This window comes from Eurypyga helias, unplaced genomic scaffold (assembly GCF_000690775.1).
Source record: "Eurypyga helias isolate BGI_N326 unplaced genomic scaffold, ASM69077v1 scaffold174, whole genome shotgun sequence".
Lineage (NCBI taxonomy): Eukaryota > Metazoa > Chordata > Aves > Eurypygiformes > Eurypygidae > Eurypyga > Eurypyga helias.
This window is the reverse complement of record NW_010246541.1, coordinates 21,571-36,959: the sequence shown is the minus strand read 5'-3', so window position 1 is coordinate 36,959 and position 15,389 is coordinate 21,571. Positions and strand designations below refer to the sequence as shown.

The 15,389-nt window shown below is 44.1% G+C and overlaps 1 protein-coding gene across 1 annotated transcript in view; it reads left to right on the top strand.

Moving 5' to 3' along the window:
- Window positions 1–7,566: 7,566 nt before the first annotated feature.
- VSIG1 (V-set and immunoglobulin domain containing 1) overlaps window positions 7,567–15,389 on the top strand; it is a 22,117-nt gene continuing 14,294 nt past the window's right edge. The window contains exons 1-2 of the mRNA XM_010150415.1: window positions 7,567–7,660; window positions 10,963–11,123. Of these exons, the coding sequence (XP_010148717.1) occupies window positions 7,612–7,660; window positions 10,963–11,123 (210 nt within the window). The 5' untranslated portion in view covers window positions 7,567–7,611. The remainder of the gene's footprint in view (window positions 7,661–10,962; window positions 11,124–15,389) is intronic.

Sequence of the window (15,389 nt, the reverse complement as noted above, 5' to 3'; positions counted from 1 at the left end):
GCACGGGCTGCTGACAGTTTCTTCTGCCATTACTTGCCTCCAGTTTGCAAACTCACTGCCTACTTGATCACTGAAGAGTAACAAGTGCTTCTAAAGAATCTGAAGTGCTAATACGTGGCGTGTAACAAAGCTGCCGGGCTACAGGACCTGAGTCCCCAACAGTTGATAATTTCGGTTACCTGCCACGAGCAAATCAAAGGCATGACAAAAAGAGTGCTTAGGTTTATCTCAGCTACTCTTCCACACTGGTTTTTATTCAGGATAGCTGTTCCTCTGCTCGACAACTTCATCACATCACACCATCACGCTGTCAGACCCAGTGTAATTAAAATAACTAAGACAACTCTAATGAGATTATGAACAAATCAGGACAGGAAGCATCATCATGTCATTATTCCTGAGAATTAAAGCCAACTAAACAAGTTCCCAGTGTGAAGCTCCTAGGAATCAAGAGGAAAAGTCTCATCAAAACCAGGCAGGAAGCAAGCGGTCGCTCTTAATTCACCTCTCATTAGCTTGCTCACCTTAACAAAGCACAGCATTTCCAAAGCACTGCCCAGCTTCGAGCAATCCAGCGTCTCCCAAGGAAAACACCCCGTCACATCCCAACTTGAGGAGCCAGTGCCGGAGCAGTGGTGGGAATCCAGCTGCTGGCAGGCAGAGCCAGGCTCCAGCTGCCACCAGGGACCCCATGGCACACACAGCTGGAGAAGGGCAGCGGAGGGAAAACGAGCTATACAACCACTAATTCATAATTAATGGCATATACAATTATTATTTTGCCTCCCCAAGAAAAAGGCGACGCAGCCTCACTGAATTCAGGCCACTTCAGAGGACAGCTGAGTTGCAGAGCCTGGACACGGAAAAGCTTCTCCCAGAGACTTCAATTCCCTCCGGGGGCCAGTTATGTGAAGTAAAATGAAAAGGATTAGCACCTAGGTGAAAATTGGGAAGGCAAAGCAATGCTCAGACACCAGAGGCTGCTTAGTCTCTTTCCTGAACTGGAGCATGCCAAAAGCACAGAGATTTTAGCAATTTTTCCCTATTTGGAGTAAGGAGCAGATGAGGTCAGCGCTAAGGTCCCTCTGTAAAGAGTGAGAATTAAAACTAGCTATTTTTTAAAATAATGAGAATCCCTTGTATTCAGTTGACAGCATGAATTGGTGTGTTTGAAAAACACCAAACACTAGCATTCTTTTAACATCTATCCACCTAGACCCTACATTTCAGAGACAGCAGAAGCAGGTGGAATCCATAGAGTTCAGCACAATTGCATGGACGTTATGCCAGCTTTTAATTTGGCACGATAATCCTAAAATTACATTATCATACCTGTTGAGGCAGACAGGCATCATATAAATTACACAGCTATATGCACTCTTAAGCTGAAAGCAGTTTTCATTTTAGACAAGTACAACAAATGCTGCCAAACTCAAGGAACAATACCACTTAACAGTTTCAGAAATTGTTAACCTATGAAAATTCAAACAATGATTAGAAAAAGAACCCTTTCCCTCCGCTAAGGTTGACAGACAGTTTAATCCCCAGATCCCCACAGTGAATTTTCCATCTTGTTTTGCTTTATTAGCTTCAGTTCTGAAACTACATTAAAAAGAACAAGGGGGAAAAAAGTTATAACAATGAGAGTTAATCATATGCAGTGAAAAGGTTACGTAGCCAATGCAAATTCAAGGGAACAGCAATTCTACAAAGACAGAATCATTTTTACTGTGATTTATCATGCAGGGGCGAGCTTGCTTTGGTTTTGAGCCACAGCACAATAAATGGGTTATTGGACGGTGGCACTCTTTGTTAGAAAGTCATTCTTTAGCCTGCATCAGCCAGGACACTCATGGTGCACAGCTCCCCTGCCAAATGAGGAATAAAACCATTTACACTAACACACAACTGCTGCAAAACCATCACTCAGCTTCTGCACCAAAACTCTCTCCAGCACTCCCATCATCCTAGTCCAGAACAACCCCAGGCAGCCCAGCCCCAGTCATGGGGATGCTAGCCAGCATCCCCAGGAGATCTGAGGCAGCAGCAAGAGCAGCCGCTTCTCTACTTTTTATGCTTTTCTCAGGGCAAAAAGGAAGGCAGGGGGGTGTCACCATCAACTGAAACGCCTGCACCAGATCCACAAATTTATCCAGTATCAGCAAAGCAATTACAGGGATGAAGGCAGCCTTGGGATCAGGGGATGAGTTATGTGATTGGGATGGGTCCACAGGACATTGTGCTGGGGAAGGAGTTCAGTCCCATTCCTCTCCCGTGAAGTCCTCCAGCCTCCAGCTGACTTGTACAGCCCACAGCTTGCCTGAGGAGCAGGGCAGAAATCATGGGTTGTGCTGGAAATGCCAGTGGGGACAGCTGGAAAAGGGAAGCACAAGGTTGTGGTGGGAAGGATGCTGGAAGGGAGTCCGGGTACCTTCAAACTGCAGAGCAGTCTAGGGTCACGTCACAGCCAGGGGCTGGCAGGGCAGGGCTGATAAAGCTGGGCTTACTGGTCTTCATGGATGAAATAAGAAATCATACATAGTCCAAGTGCTCCGCAGATGTTACTCCTCAGCATGCTGGTGAGGAGGCAGCGCGCAGCCAGCTTTGGGGTGATACCTGTCTGCACCCAACAACATACCTGTCCCTGACAGGCAGTGAAAAGTGAGATGTCCAGCTGAAACTGCCAGGGTCATGTCAAGGACAGGCTGACTCCCCAGCAGGGATGGGGCCGGAAGACTGCAATCCACACTTCAACTGACAGAGATGATGCTGGATGCTGGAATAGCTTTCTCCATATGTTTTCACTGCATTTCAGTAGGTTCAAGGGAAAAACTGAAAACCTTAAGCACTAGCTACACCCTGGGCCACCGACTTCAGCACAGACTCACCTACCGAACTGCCAAAATCTGCCTTGACAGATCACTTGTCAAAACAGGAGCTATTCAGCCATGCAGAGCACGGGAGATCTAGCAGGGTAGAAAGGAGGCATGTGCAGGGCTGCCAAAACCGCCAAGGATACACCCACAGCACCGATCCAACAGCGTTTATGCCATCCACAGGACACGACCGGTGAAGCTAGTACAGTCAGATGTGATGTGCGAGCCCAGGCTGCTCTGCCATGCCCAGGAATCCCCCTTGGAGACATTGGCTAGCAGGGCACCGTATGACAGGATTTGGAAAGCCCAGGCACAAGCCCACCAAACTCAGAGTGCTGGTGCCTGGCCACACAGCTCTAACCTCCTGGCTATCACGGACCTGGTGTATCTTATTCCAGCACATTTTTTTTATCTTCAGAAAGAGGAAAGCCTGTTGGGTGAAGAGTCTGCTCTAGAGGAGCCTACTTTTGAATGCTTAAGAGGAAAAAAAGTACTTCTTTCTGGAGTGAGAAAAGGGACAATATATAAAAGACCAGCCCCGCACCTTTATAAGGAAATGGCATTGTGCTTTTTGATAATAAACTGTGCCTGTTCTGGGAATGGGATACAGAGGATTAAGTATATTTCTGACCAAGTTATTTTGAGGTGACCAGCCATGGTGCTCTCCTCAGAAGGGTTGGTATTATTGGTACCTTTACAGACTGGCACTCTCTGTGAGCTTGAAAATAACAGTCAGTGCATGAATTCACTTTTAGGCAGCAAACACTCCAAGCAAAAGCTTATAAATATTTTATAGACAACAAGTGAGGCTGTGCAATAAGCAGGCAAACGGTAACATACATTTGAAAGTCAACCTAATGATGGATTTGGAGGCTTAAAACAGCTCTTTACTGCACTTGGTTGAATCTTCAATTTCACTCTTCATCCCCAGCAATCAGGTGTGATACTGAACTAGAGAGCCTTGTAAATCACGTTATCCTGGGTTTGGTATCTTTGAACAATCGCATAGTAAGCTCGTTTCGGAAAGACAAAGTGGTTGAAGTGCTGCTGAGCTTTGCTAAGTTCAACATGGCATTCTACTGGAAGTTTTTCAGTTAGGTTTCAGGCCGACAGAAGCAACCAATAAATATCACGGCAGCGCATGGCTGGGTACGCTGCCTTGCTCTGGGTGTGCCTCTGGGCTTCATTTTCTTAATGACTGACACTTCTATTTATAGAGCGAATACAAGGGAGTTGCTTGGAAGGGAACATTTCTGAATCCGTTTCAGTGTACACAGATTTGAGTCACAAAGTCTGTTAACATACAGTTCCTGGTACTGGCCCCTTCCATTTTATCTCAAGATAAGAGTCTTTGCTCCACCCATGGCAAAGGGACTGCTGCCGTTGCTGCACTCTGGGCTGTTCTCTCCTCTTAGCCGAGGGCCAGCCGCGTAAACTTCTTCGTTGTCCCACTGTAACTTAACCTTAACCATCATCAAACTGAACAGGATTTTGCTTTCTGTGCTCCATTCTTTTACTAAGGTGATACTTGAACAGGCAGTGCTGCTCCCTAGTAGCAATGAGCTAGAAGCAAAACCAGCAGCTGACAGGTACCATCTATTACCTTCACAGGAGAATAACCCCGGATGGCTTGGGAGATTAGCGTTAGGGTACACGTTTCTGGTTTGACAGTGTGAAATGAGCCCCAGGCTGGTGTTAGTCAAAAGTTAATGCTACTGGTGTTCAGTATCCTCCGTAGAACAGGATTGATGGTTGTAATCATGCGCTATGAGATAGATCCACTCCGTAACCAGTAATCTCAGCCCTGCATCCCAATCTTAAACAGGGGCAGATTAGGGCAGAAGGTGTGCTATTGGCTCCTGTTCTCTGGTCAGACTGAGCATTTCACCCTCCAGGAATGTCGCTGTGTCATCTTTCAGAGAGTTAATTGACAAAATTGAATACAACAGGGAGAAAATATATATTAGCTGAGGGTGCCTTAAGTGCCAGAGAAAGGACTTCGGTGCTGATAAATGAGGGAATTAGAGGACACATTGATACTGTGGTAGAGGCACTGCATCATGCAGGCACCAGATCACGGAGGTGTGTGCTGACCTGCAGTGCGGGATGGGAACGTTTTACGCATCTTCTTGAAAACTGCTGCCCTCTGAAGAGATTCAGTGCTCTGGGAGCTACTAGTCAGACTCCTTCTGGGTACTGTGGAGCCGCCACAGGCAATCACTGAAATGGGTCTATAGATTGTTCAGATCATTCATACTCATCCATGGCTAACTGACTGGAAAACAGCAGCAGCTCCCACTTTAGGCTGACCTGGGGAAAGCCAGTGAGAACTTCCCATGTTTTTTTAAAAAAGGCGAATCTAAAGACTTTTCACATTTTGAAAGAAACCTGAATTTGAATTTCAGTCTTTCAATGTACACATTCCTTTTTGGACTCCAGGTCACGCGTGCATCCTTGGATGACAATTAAACTCTTGCAAGTCTTCTCCCCGTCACTAAAAAGCAAGCCCTGCCCACGCTGAGGGAATGCTGTGTGAAACACTGACAGTCAGAACTAAGGAAATCACACCTTTTATAAAACTTTTGGAGATGGCTCATATAAGAACAAAATCAAACCTGACAACTGCCCAGAAATTATTCAGGCATCTGCTATGCACAAAAATACCCGGCAGAATAAAATTCACCTAAATCCATAAACCTCATGCCAACAGTAACTGATGCAACCAGTCGCTCCCCACTTCTACGCTCAAGAACCTACCACCACATCCCGAGAGATGAGGGAGAGCTTGGGCATAGCTCTTCCCTCCAACCACACATGGACAGATACTGAACCCCACCTGCCAAAAGGGCTTCCCCAGATGCAGCATGGCGCCTGCCATGGAAAGGGTGGCTGCCCTTGCCTGCCACTAGAAAGATGGAATCATCAGGCATGAAGTAGACCCATGTTCAGGACAGGCTGGGTGGAGAACGGATCGAGAGCAGCCCTGAGAAGGACTTGGGGGTAATGGTGGATGAAAAGCTGAATATGAACCAGCAGTGTGCGCTGGCAGCCCAGAAAGCCAACCATATCCTGAGCTGTGTCAGGAGAAGTGTGGCCAGCAGGTTGAGGGAGGGGATTCTCCCCCTCTATTCTGCTCTCGTGAGACTCTACCTGCAGTTCTGCATCCAGCTCTGGGGCCTCAACATAAGAAGAACACGGACCTGTTGGAGCGAGTCCAGAGGAGGCCATGAAGATGCTCCGAGAGCTGGAGAACCTCTCCTGTGGGGACAGGCTGAGAGAGGCTTGTTCAGCCTGGAGAAGAGAAGGCTCCGGGGAAACCTTATAGCAGTTTTGCAATACCTGAAGGGGCTACAGGGAAGCTGGGGGGGACTTTTTACAAGGGTCTGTAGTGACAGGACAAGGGGTAATGGGTTTAAATTGAAAGTGAGGAGATTTAGATTGGGTATCAGGAAAAATGCCTCACAGAGAGGGTGGTGAAGCACTGGAACAGGTTGCCCAGAGAAGCTGTGGATGCCCCATCCCTGGATGTCTTCAAGGCCAGGCTGGATGAGGCTTGCAGCAACCTGGTCTAGTGGAAGGTGTCCCTGCCCATGGCAGGGGGGTTGGAACTAGATGATCTTTAAGGTCCCTTCCAACCCAAACCAGTCATGTTTCTATGTTTTCCACAAGTGTGTGAAAAAAAAGCCACTGACCATTTTACTTGCATTGGTCTGAGGTGCAGGCACACATCTAAGGCAATGCTGCCCTCTGTTCTGTCTTCAGCCACTCACCCACGCACGCGTGTGTACACAGAGCCAGCTACTCCCATCGACGCTTGGGGCTTTTGGATCAGCCTCGGTCAATTGACACGGAATAAAGAAAGGAATGCTGGCTCCTGAAAGAAGCTGAGCACTTTCAGCTCCTAATGAGCTTCAGAGACTTAGGGAAGGCGTTTTGCATGCAGTAAGGACAAAGTAATCTGCTGTAAGTTATTGTAATTAGTTCTTCAAGGCCTAACCTTCAACCACTGCTTTTCCACTGTATAAATCAGGTATTAATATTTAAATAAAAATCAGTATATTCACTTTGTCATTTTGTATTAGTAGCATCCAACTTCATGGATTAAAATTAGATGAAACAGATATTATCAGTTTAGAAATAACTTCTATTTTATCTCTATTTCGGTGTGTTATTGATGAGTTCAATACAGAAGTTTCAAGGCCATCATAAGTCCACTGCAACCATTCTCTATAAAACTGTATGAGAAATATGTTTTAAAATGAAAATGTACTAATGATGTACTATTTCCATGTGCCCATTTTTAAAAGAAATTATAGAATTAAGAGGAAATAAAGATTACTCCTCATTCATATTAGGCTTGACTCCAGCACTAGTAGACAAATTGACTGTTAAATAGCTCCAAAAATACTTTTTTTTGATTCAGTGAAAGTACTTATGCAGGAAAATACTGCTGGTCCCTGGCAAAAGTGTGAGAACCTGAGCTTCTCTGAGTCAAAGGTTTATTATTAACAAAACCCTCAGTTGCTCAAACCCCACAAAATGGTTTCAACTGAACAGTCACACCACTAGTCGGAGAAAGGCACACATGTGATAAAGAAGGAGAATGAAAAAGCTTATTGACGTGTTGATAAACAGCTGATAAGAACAACACTAACCCACTTGAAAAAGTAACAGTTGAGTTGTAGTCGAAGCCAGAAGCAGCATCTGGTCTCCTTTCTCTCCCAACATCAAGAAGATGTTTGCAACGATGCTGGAGATATTTCCAATTCTAGCCATCCTTACAGGTAAGAACAACAAACCGATCGCAATAGCAGTGGGATAAAGGAACTTGGTGAAATAAGAGAGCGGGTGACCCTGAATGGCAAACTAGGAGACCATTCAAGGATGATTACAGGATGGAATGAAAATCGTGGCTACAATCCTATGCCATTTTGTTGAAATAAGCAGGCTGACCACTGACTAGTAAGGGCTTTTTGCTCAAGAACAGAATTTTAGCTTTGGTAAATTAATGCTCTGCTCTACAGCCAGGAAGAAGCGAAGAGCTCTCATGCAGAGCATTACGGTCTTTCAAGCGTTTCAAGGTTAGGTTTTCTTACATTAGTTTTTTGTCTCCTCTTGATAACTGGGAGATGCTGCCTCGGTCCCATCCCACCAGAAATTCTTTTGGGATGCTTAAGCATGCAAATAATCCTTTGGATTTCCTTGCAGTTAAGTGAGGATGTAGTACTCTGTGGAATCTAGGAACTATATGGTATATTAAAGGTCATATATGAGTCATGTTTCTAGGACATTTCATCGTGCTAAGCTTTATTTTTAAAATATACAGAAGCAAACGTTTTAAATGTAATGCTCCATGGAGATGAACAGCCTCTGTATCCACTAAAGAAAACAGAAGTTAGTTTTCACATTTTCTTTTTAAGATGGAATTATCTGGTTTGAAAGCCAGAGAAGTATTTTAAATAGATGCTCCTGGTGTTTCAATGTTCTCTCTCAAAAATCCCACAGATTTTTGCCTTAGAAATGAAATGTAATTCAGTGTTACTACCAGTACTTTCAAAAACAATGTCCTCTAATTTTAAAAGTTCTGAGTTTCAGACTAGCAGTGCGTCTATGCTGACGGCTGCCATAGTCTGGGGGTTTCTGCAGTGGCCATAGAAAGATCAGCAAGCTTGGATTTGCTTTATGAGTGTTAAAAACTGCATGGGACTTGAGTGAAAGTGGGCGATTCCCAATTAACTGCAATGACTTTCTCTGTCGCAAGGAAATGGTCTTCCTGTAATATTAATGAGTAGAAGACATGGATCAACTATGTTTAACAAGTTATAGTGTCCTGTTCATACTAGCTTTTTTCACTAAGTTACTTCTTATTCATGCATTTTTTTCATTGAAACCAAAAGGCCTGTATGTACGATATGGGATTATGAGTTTGCAACTGTAAACAGCGAACTAAATGCAAAGCAAAACTCCTATTAATTTCTGTGGTGAAGGAACAGGTTCTGCATGTCCAGTTTGGTCCATTTTTAGTCAAAAGCTCCATCTTAAAATTAGCAATGGCTTTAAACAGCCTCACTGGACAAAGGGATAGGTTTTGGCTTTATTTTTTTACTAGAGCGAAGCCTATTTCAACTAAATGTATTTCTTTTGTGGAAACTAGAATGCTTTGTGGAGTTGCTTCTGCTAGAATTAATTTCTTCTGGAAAAGCTTGTAACAGCCAGGCTCTGTGGCACTTCTGACTCCAAACCAAGAGAATGATAAAGAAAATACGCAGAGACTGGAAAATTGGTATTTTCAGTAAAATGACATTGTGTCGAAAGACCGCAGCCTTAATCCAGTGAAGAACAGAAAATAAATACATGTAAACCTGAAAGAAACTATCATCCTCTGGCCAACTTTAATTCTTAAAACTGAGAACAGTGAACCGAGACATCTAAAATAATATTACACAGCTTTTAAATTAGATCTCAGTGAGAATTAAGCTCCTCTGAACTCAGAGGACAAGGAGGATTTGCAGCCAGCACTGGGATCCCCTCTTTCCCCAAGGCAGGTTTGACACATTTAGGTCAGTCTGCAGCCATTCCTGTGAGACTGTCTTCACATACTATCTAAATCCTGCTGTAGTTAAAACTCGCTAGTTCTCATCTGAGCCACCACCAACACAGAAAGTAGATGATTCCCTTCTTCCTTGCAGTGAGCTTTTATTATTGAAGCCATCAAACAAGGAAAACAGATCCTGAAGCGTTCAGACAGGTTTGCATACAGTAGCAGCTGATGAATCTGCAATACTTACATAGTTGAAAATATCAAAATAGGTTGTATTTCATTTTTCAACCATGTTTTCTCTCATAGGGCTGATAATTTGACCAAAATACTCTTTCGGTATCACTGGAGGTTCTGCTTAAACTCTCAAAAGCAGCACCCGACTATAAGATGCACAGATACTCCATTGAGAAATATATTTAGTTTGTTTTGCCTCTATTATTCATACATGCAATCAGCCCATGTGAAAATTATTAGTAGTATAACATTAAGTTCTCACCTTGCCTGTTTTGCATAGAAAGCTCTGAAAGACTTATGTTTTCCATGACATTCAAAAGAAATATATTCTCCTTCAGAATCTTTAGACAGTAGATTTAAAACTGGGCTCAGGGATCTAGCAAAACCCTGACATTCAGACTTGTTTTCCTCACAGCTCTAGCTTTGATGTGGTATGTTCCCATTGCTAATAACTTATAGGGAGGAGAGAAACAGATAAATGCTGTAAGACGGCGCTCGATTCCTTTCATTAATATGGCTGTGAGGGCAAGACTGATCGGAACATTATGGGCAAGGGCTCCTAGGTTATGTTTGCTCCCTGCCTGTTGTGAGCACAAGAGACAGGGTTGATCAAGTTATCACAGAATTTCTCACAACCCACATAATAAAAGCAGTTCCAAAAAGCTTAGTTTGACGTTTCCAATGTAAAAACACTGGAAAAGAACAGCTGCTGCATGTAAGCGCTAAGAAACCTCAAAAAAGGCAAAATGATTAGCCAAAGAAAAGCGGAGAAAGGCTGTTGGGCTCCAGCCTGGGGGAACCCGACAGTGCCACTGAGTCCAAGTCAGAATGCAAGAATCTGAAGAGATGACACCATAGGAGGTGATGATCCACAGTAAAGAAGATCAGACATCTACAGGAATAACTGCAAAAACATGGGGCAAGAAGGGTGTAAAAGAGGGCTTAGACAGCTGCGAATGAGAGCGTGAGGTAGTGGAGAGCACTGGGAGTGCAGGAGGTTGGGTTTAGCCACAGGCATAGCGAGAAGACAAGTCTCTGCAAGTACGCTTTTAGGAACTCTGCTTTTTCAGAGTATTATTTGCTGTAAGAGCACAGGTATTCTGGGGGATTTATCTGCTTGTTAGCTTTTACCCACTCCCAGCCTGTTATCACTGATCTCTCCACACAAAGCCCAAGGGAAACTGTACTGAGAAGGAGAATGACTAGCTGTGTCCTACGGGTTTCTTCGATGAGGCAGGGAGCAAGGCACTCCCGCACGGCGCCCAGGGCCAGCCCCGGCTGATCTCTCCTCACCACACTTACTGTCCACAGGCCACGTCAGCGGTGTTGTGGTGACCGTCCCTGAGAAGATAGTAAATGTCACGACAGGTGGAAACGCAACCCTCCTCTGCACATACAAAAGTTCTGGACCGCTGGGAAATTTCTTTATTCAGTGGAGCTTTTACAGTGCCAAACAGAGCCAACTGCATACCGTAAGATCTTTATTTATTATTAATATGAAGTTATATTTAAGATATCCTTAAGTCCTCAAAGTATCTTGTTACGTTTGACAGTGTTAGCCTCACTATAGACCAGGGAGGCAGGTAATGTTGGTGTTCCTACCCTAAAGACAAGGGACTGGGGTGCAGGGAAATTTAGGAGCAGATGCACAAAGTTATCTAGGCTCCTAGATCCTACTGGTATGCCTGAACTCCTTTAGAAACTTAGGAGAAGGTGCAAAAGGGATTCAGATGCTCAAATGACTTGCTCCAAGTCACAGAGGAAGTGTGGAGTAAAGACCAGATGTCTAAAAATCACACGAGGGCTCCAGCCCCTGGACCAGGTCCCTTTTCTCTTGTCTGTCAGGTATTTCCTGCCATTGTGAAGGCTGCTTTCCCGGTGAGACGCCCTTGTCTATGACAGCATGTCCCCCATTTAAGGGTCAAACGGGAGCTCCTTGACTCAGCTGCTGTCGTTGCGTTAGGTGGCTCGGAAAGAGGAGCGGTGCACAATGATAGGCTATCGGCACAAAGTGAGTTGTGTTTTGGCAGGACTCTGTAGAAATTGGTCATAGGAGGAAATCTGCCACAGCAAACTTGCATTGGTATTTCATGGCATCCCATGGGTGTCTTTGTGGTAGCAGAACAATTACAGATCAAAGGGAAATGCTCCCTTGCCCTTCCTGAGACCCCGAGAGGCAGCAGAGTCAAACAGTATCTCCCCCGGGGTGTATAACGAGACGGTGTGGTAGGTTGGAGTATCAGCACGGGCACAGCATTGGGACTGTGAAGGACACCAAATACTAGATAGCTACCTGCTGTAACCACTGCCCAAGCCTCTCACCTGGCTGCAAAGACCTTGCAGAGCTGTCTGGTCTGCCTGGAAGGAGTCAGGAATGGGATGTGTAACTTCCTCTCTGTACTCACACTGCTGCTCAGAATTCAAGAGCTATCCACTACGTTTTGGTGAGGAAAGGAATCCATGAATCTCACTCCCAGCGTAACATGCAGGGTTTGAGTTTCCATCAGCTCAGCCCTGATGGGTGCTGAGCAAGAACCAACACCTTTCTTTATAAGAAGAAATGCTGATAAGAACTGCTACTACATCTTTGAAGATGACCGTGATTTTTTTCCCATGCCCTGGTATGGCGATGGTGCTTGTGCCTGTTAGACAATTAATCCCTTTGTTCTCCCATTGTTTTTATGCTGTTGTGAACATTTGTTTTCTAAAAGTTCAGTCCTCCTGTCTGGAGTTACGCCTGCCAGTTGATGTAAAGAGATTTGACTTAGAAGAGTGTCACAGGCCACACTGATGATATTCTTGTCATGTTCACCAGTTTCCTAATAGTATTATGTTAGGAGGTTTGCCATTGCTGATAGAGTTAAACCTTCTATTTGGTGTATCAATTATGGCAGAATTAGGCTGTAATTTGCAGAATACACAGTATGTAACGTATTTGGCACTGAATGGCAATAGCCAGTGTGTAAGGAACAGCAATTTGACATCAAACAGAATTGCTCACCCTGCAGTAGACCATTGCCACAGATAAAGACTGAATCAGTGCTAAGTACAAACATGGGGCTCAGCCCAAATTCTGAGTTTAGCCAAAGGCCAGACCGACGTACGCACACCTTGCCTGACTAATTGTATGAATAGCTGTTACTCATCATTTCCTTTATTCAAGTCAAAACTATTTTATTAAATGAAGGATTATTCCTGAAAGGGTGGTAGCTGCAGGTTTCCCCAGTTGTACATACCATAATAGATTATAATTTTGATCCACCACGTTATATCATACATTTTAATCACTTGCTCAGGTGGGAAATACAGCACTGAGACAGGACCAAGGCCACCTTCTCCAGATTTGTTTAGAGCCTCTTTTTTGCTTGCGTCAAATTTTCCATATTGCAAGACAACAAATGCAGTACATTTTCTGGTCACAACCAAGAGAAATAAGCAGCTTGTAGTTGCAAGTATTTTAGAGGGAGAATCAGACAGTTTCAAGAGATCCTGGAGGGGAAAACCATTTGTACACTGTGAGCAATGATGAGAAAATACCCCGAGGATCACAATCATAAAATATTGTGGGTGGTTCAGAATATGCTCAACCAGAACTAACTGATGGGAGGCTACCAAATGTCAGGGAAACCTTACGGAGCAATCCCTTCGGCACTCACTCCCGGCTTCTGCAGCTCCCACTGCAGGCAACAGGAAAGCTGTGCCGGCAAGGGCTGTAAGAAACACTACTGGGAAAACTGCATCTGGTTTTCTCCCTGTCTGAAACTAATTTCATGGTAAATTCACTTGCACACCACAACACACACGCATTTGTAACGAATGATTTGCATTTTCATTAAATGAAGTCGATTCAATCTGGAAAGGCCACGGGTTAGTGTCTAATCCCGTTCTCCTCGAACACGGAGGTGGAACTCCCTTCCGCTGCAGTGCCAGTTATCCCTGGCTGGCACGCTCAGCAAGGCTTGGAAGATATCCCATGTGCTCCTCGGAGCCTGCTGACGTGCTTGGAGGGCACGTGTGTGTGAAGAGCTGCAGCGCTGGCGCACTACTCTTTAACATGCTTTTAGCGACCCATTCAGTCCTGTATTACATGACCCCGTATCCTTTTACCACACATGGTGTGATTCCTTACCCGTTTGAACCTATTCACAGTAAAATGAATCATGTTAATTCAAACACTGGGAAGAAAGGACTGAGTGCTGGTGGAAAATACGGCACAAGAAACGACACAACACAGTTGAACATGAAATTGGATTTTCAACGTCCCTCTGAAACCACAGCCATACGAGGTCGATGCTTGTATTCCAGGCTGGTGACGTTTCTGAGTTTCAGAGAGGACTGAGTGCCTCAAAGCATGCATGGTTTCCTCAAACAAAAATAATCTTTCTACACAGCTGGCTTTGCCCTGGTTGCTTGGCTTGTAGCTGAAGCTGTCTCACATTTTGGTCCAAGGAGGAAATATATGCCTGGCAATGGAAATCACCAGCTTTGGCCTTCATTGTTTAGATTAAGGAATACTAAAATGCGAGTCAAAAATGTATTTAATATGCTGGTAAGGTGACTGGCACCATAGCTTACTGAATATCAGAACAGTAGCTTGCATTTTAAGTGAGATTGAATGATTCAATTTTATGAGATATTTAGATTTTCCTAAAATGTCCGTAAAATAAACAAACAAGCAAATGCTTTCTTATAAATAGCATATGTTGTCCCTGAAAAAGTTTGTTGGAAACTCTGGCTTCATTCAAAGTTTACCCCTTTTTTTCAGTAACTAAATGGATAAACATTTTCAAATTCCAGTTTTTTTAAAGTAGAAAAATTCTGCCAAATATTTTGAAGATAGGCAACTTACAATTTAAAAAAAAAAAAGGCAGAAAATACATCTTCTTATCCCCCTTGGTACAATTTGAAATACTCCTGACATCTTAGTAAACAGTAGCTGTCTTGATGACCCTATTATTCACGTGGCTGGTATATTTGCAATAGTAAGATTCAGCTGGAAGGATGTTCTCCATAACAACCATGGGGGGAAAAATTCTTGATTCTAACAAATAATGTTTATTAAATAATAGGGCATACAGCCCTTTCTCTCTACAGTGTTGCCAGTGACAGAGCAAACTGTAGAACATCAGAATTAATGAAGGCAGATTTATGTCATTAAGATGCTTTTGGCCCGAAGCATTAATGTGAGTTTTAAATTACTAGGTTTTAGGACATAATATATAATAAGCACAGAGGCCATAGGTACCCCTTTTAATAAGAATGTGAGTATTTTACACAGAGTTTGCAGTGTTTTGAGATACACAACCTCAGGTACAGTCCTTTCTGGAGTGAAGTCACTAAGATCAGGACCAGTGCCAGTGTTAATTTAACGCCCCAGAGTATTCAGTAACAGATTTTACCTTGCTTCAAGGTGAGGCAGTGCTGTTCATTACTCTGCAGGGCTGACGCAGCTCTGCCTCCCAGCACTGAAGCTGGCTGGTGTCTTCTGCTGTTAGCTCTGGTGTTTTCATACCCTGTTCTGCACTGCCCACCTTACACAATGGCGGTGCAGGTGCTCGACACTTAAAAGTCGCGGCAGTTACACCGGAGAGGATGAAATACCGCAAACAGGCTGTTCACAGGCAGGATGATGAAAAGGGGGCAGCAAACATCGCCATGGCAGGTGTTCACGGTGCTGGTTTGAAGACAGCGCAGCTATTTATAGCGTGTGAACCTCTCTAGATCGTTTTACTAACTGT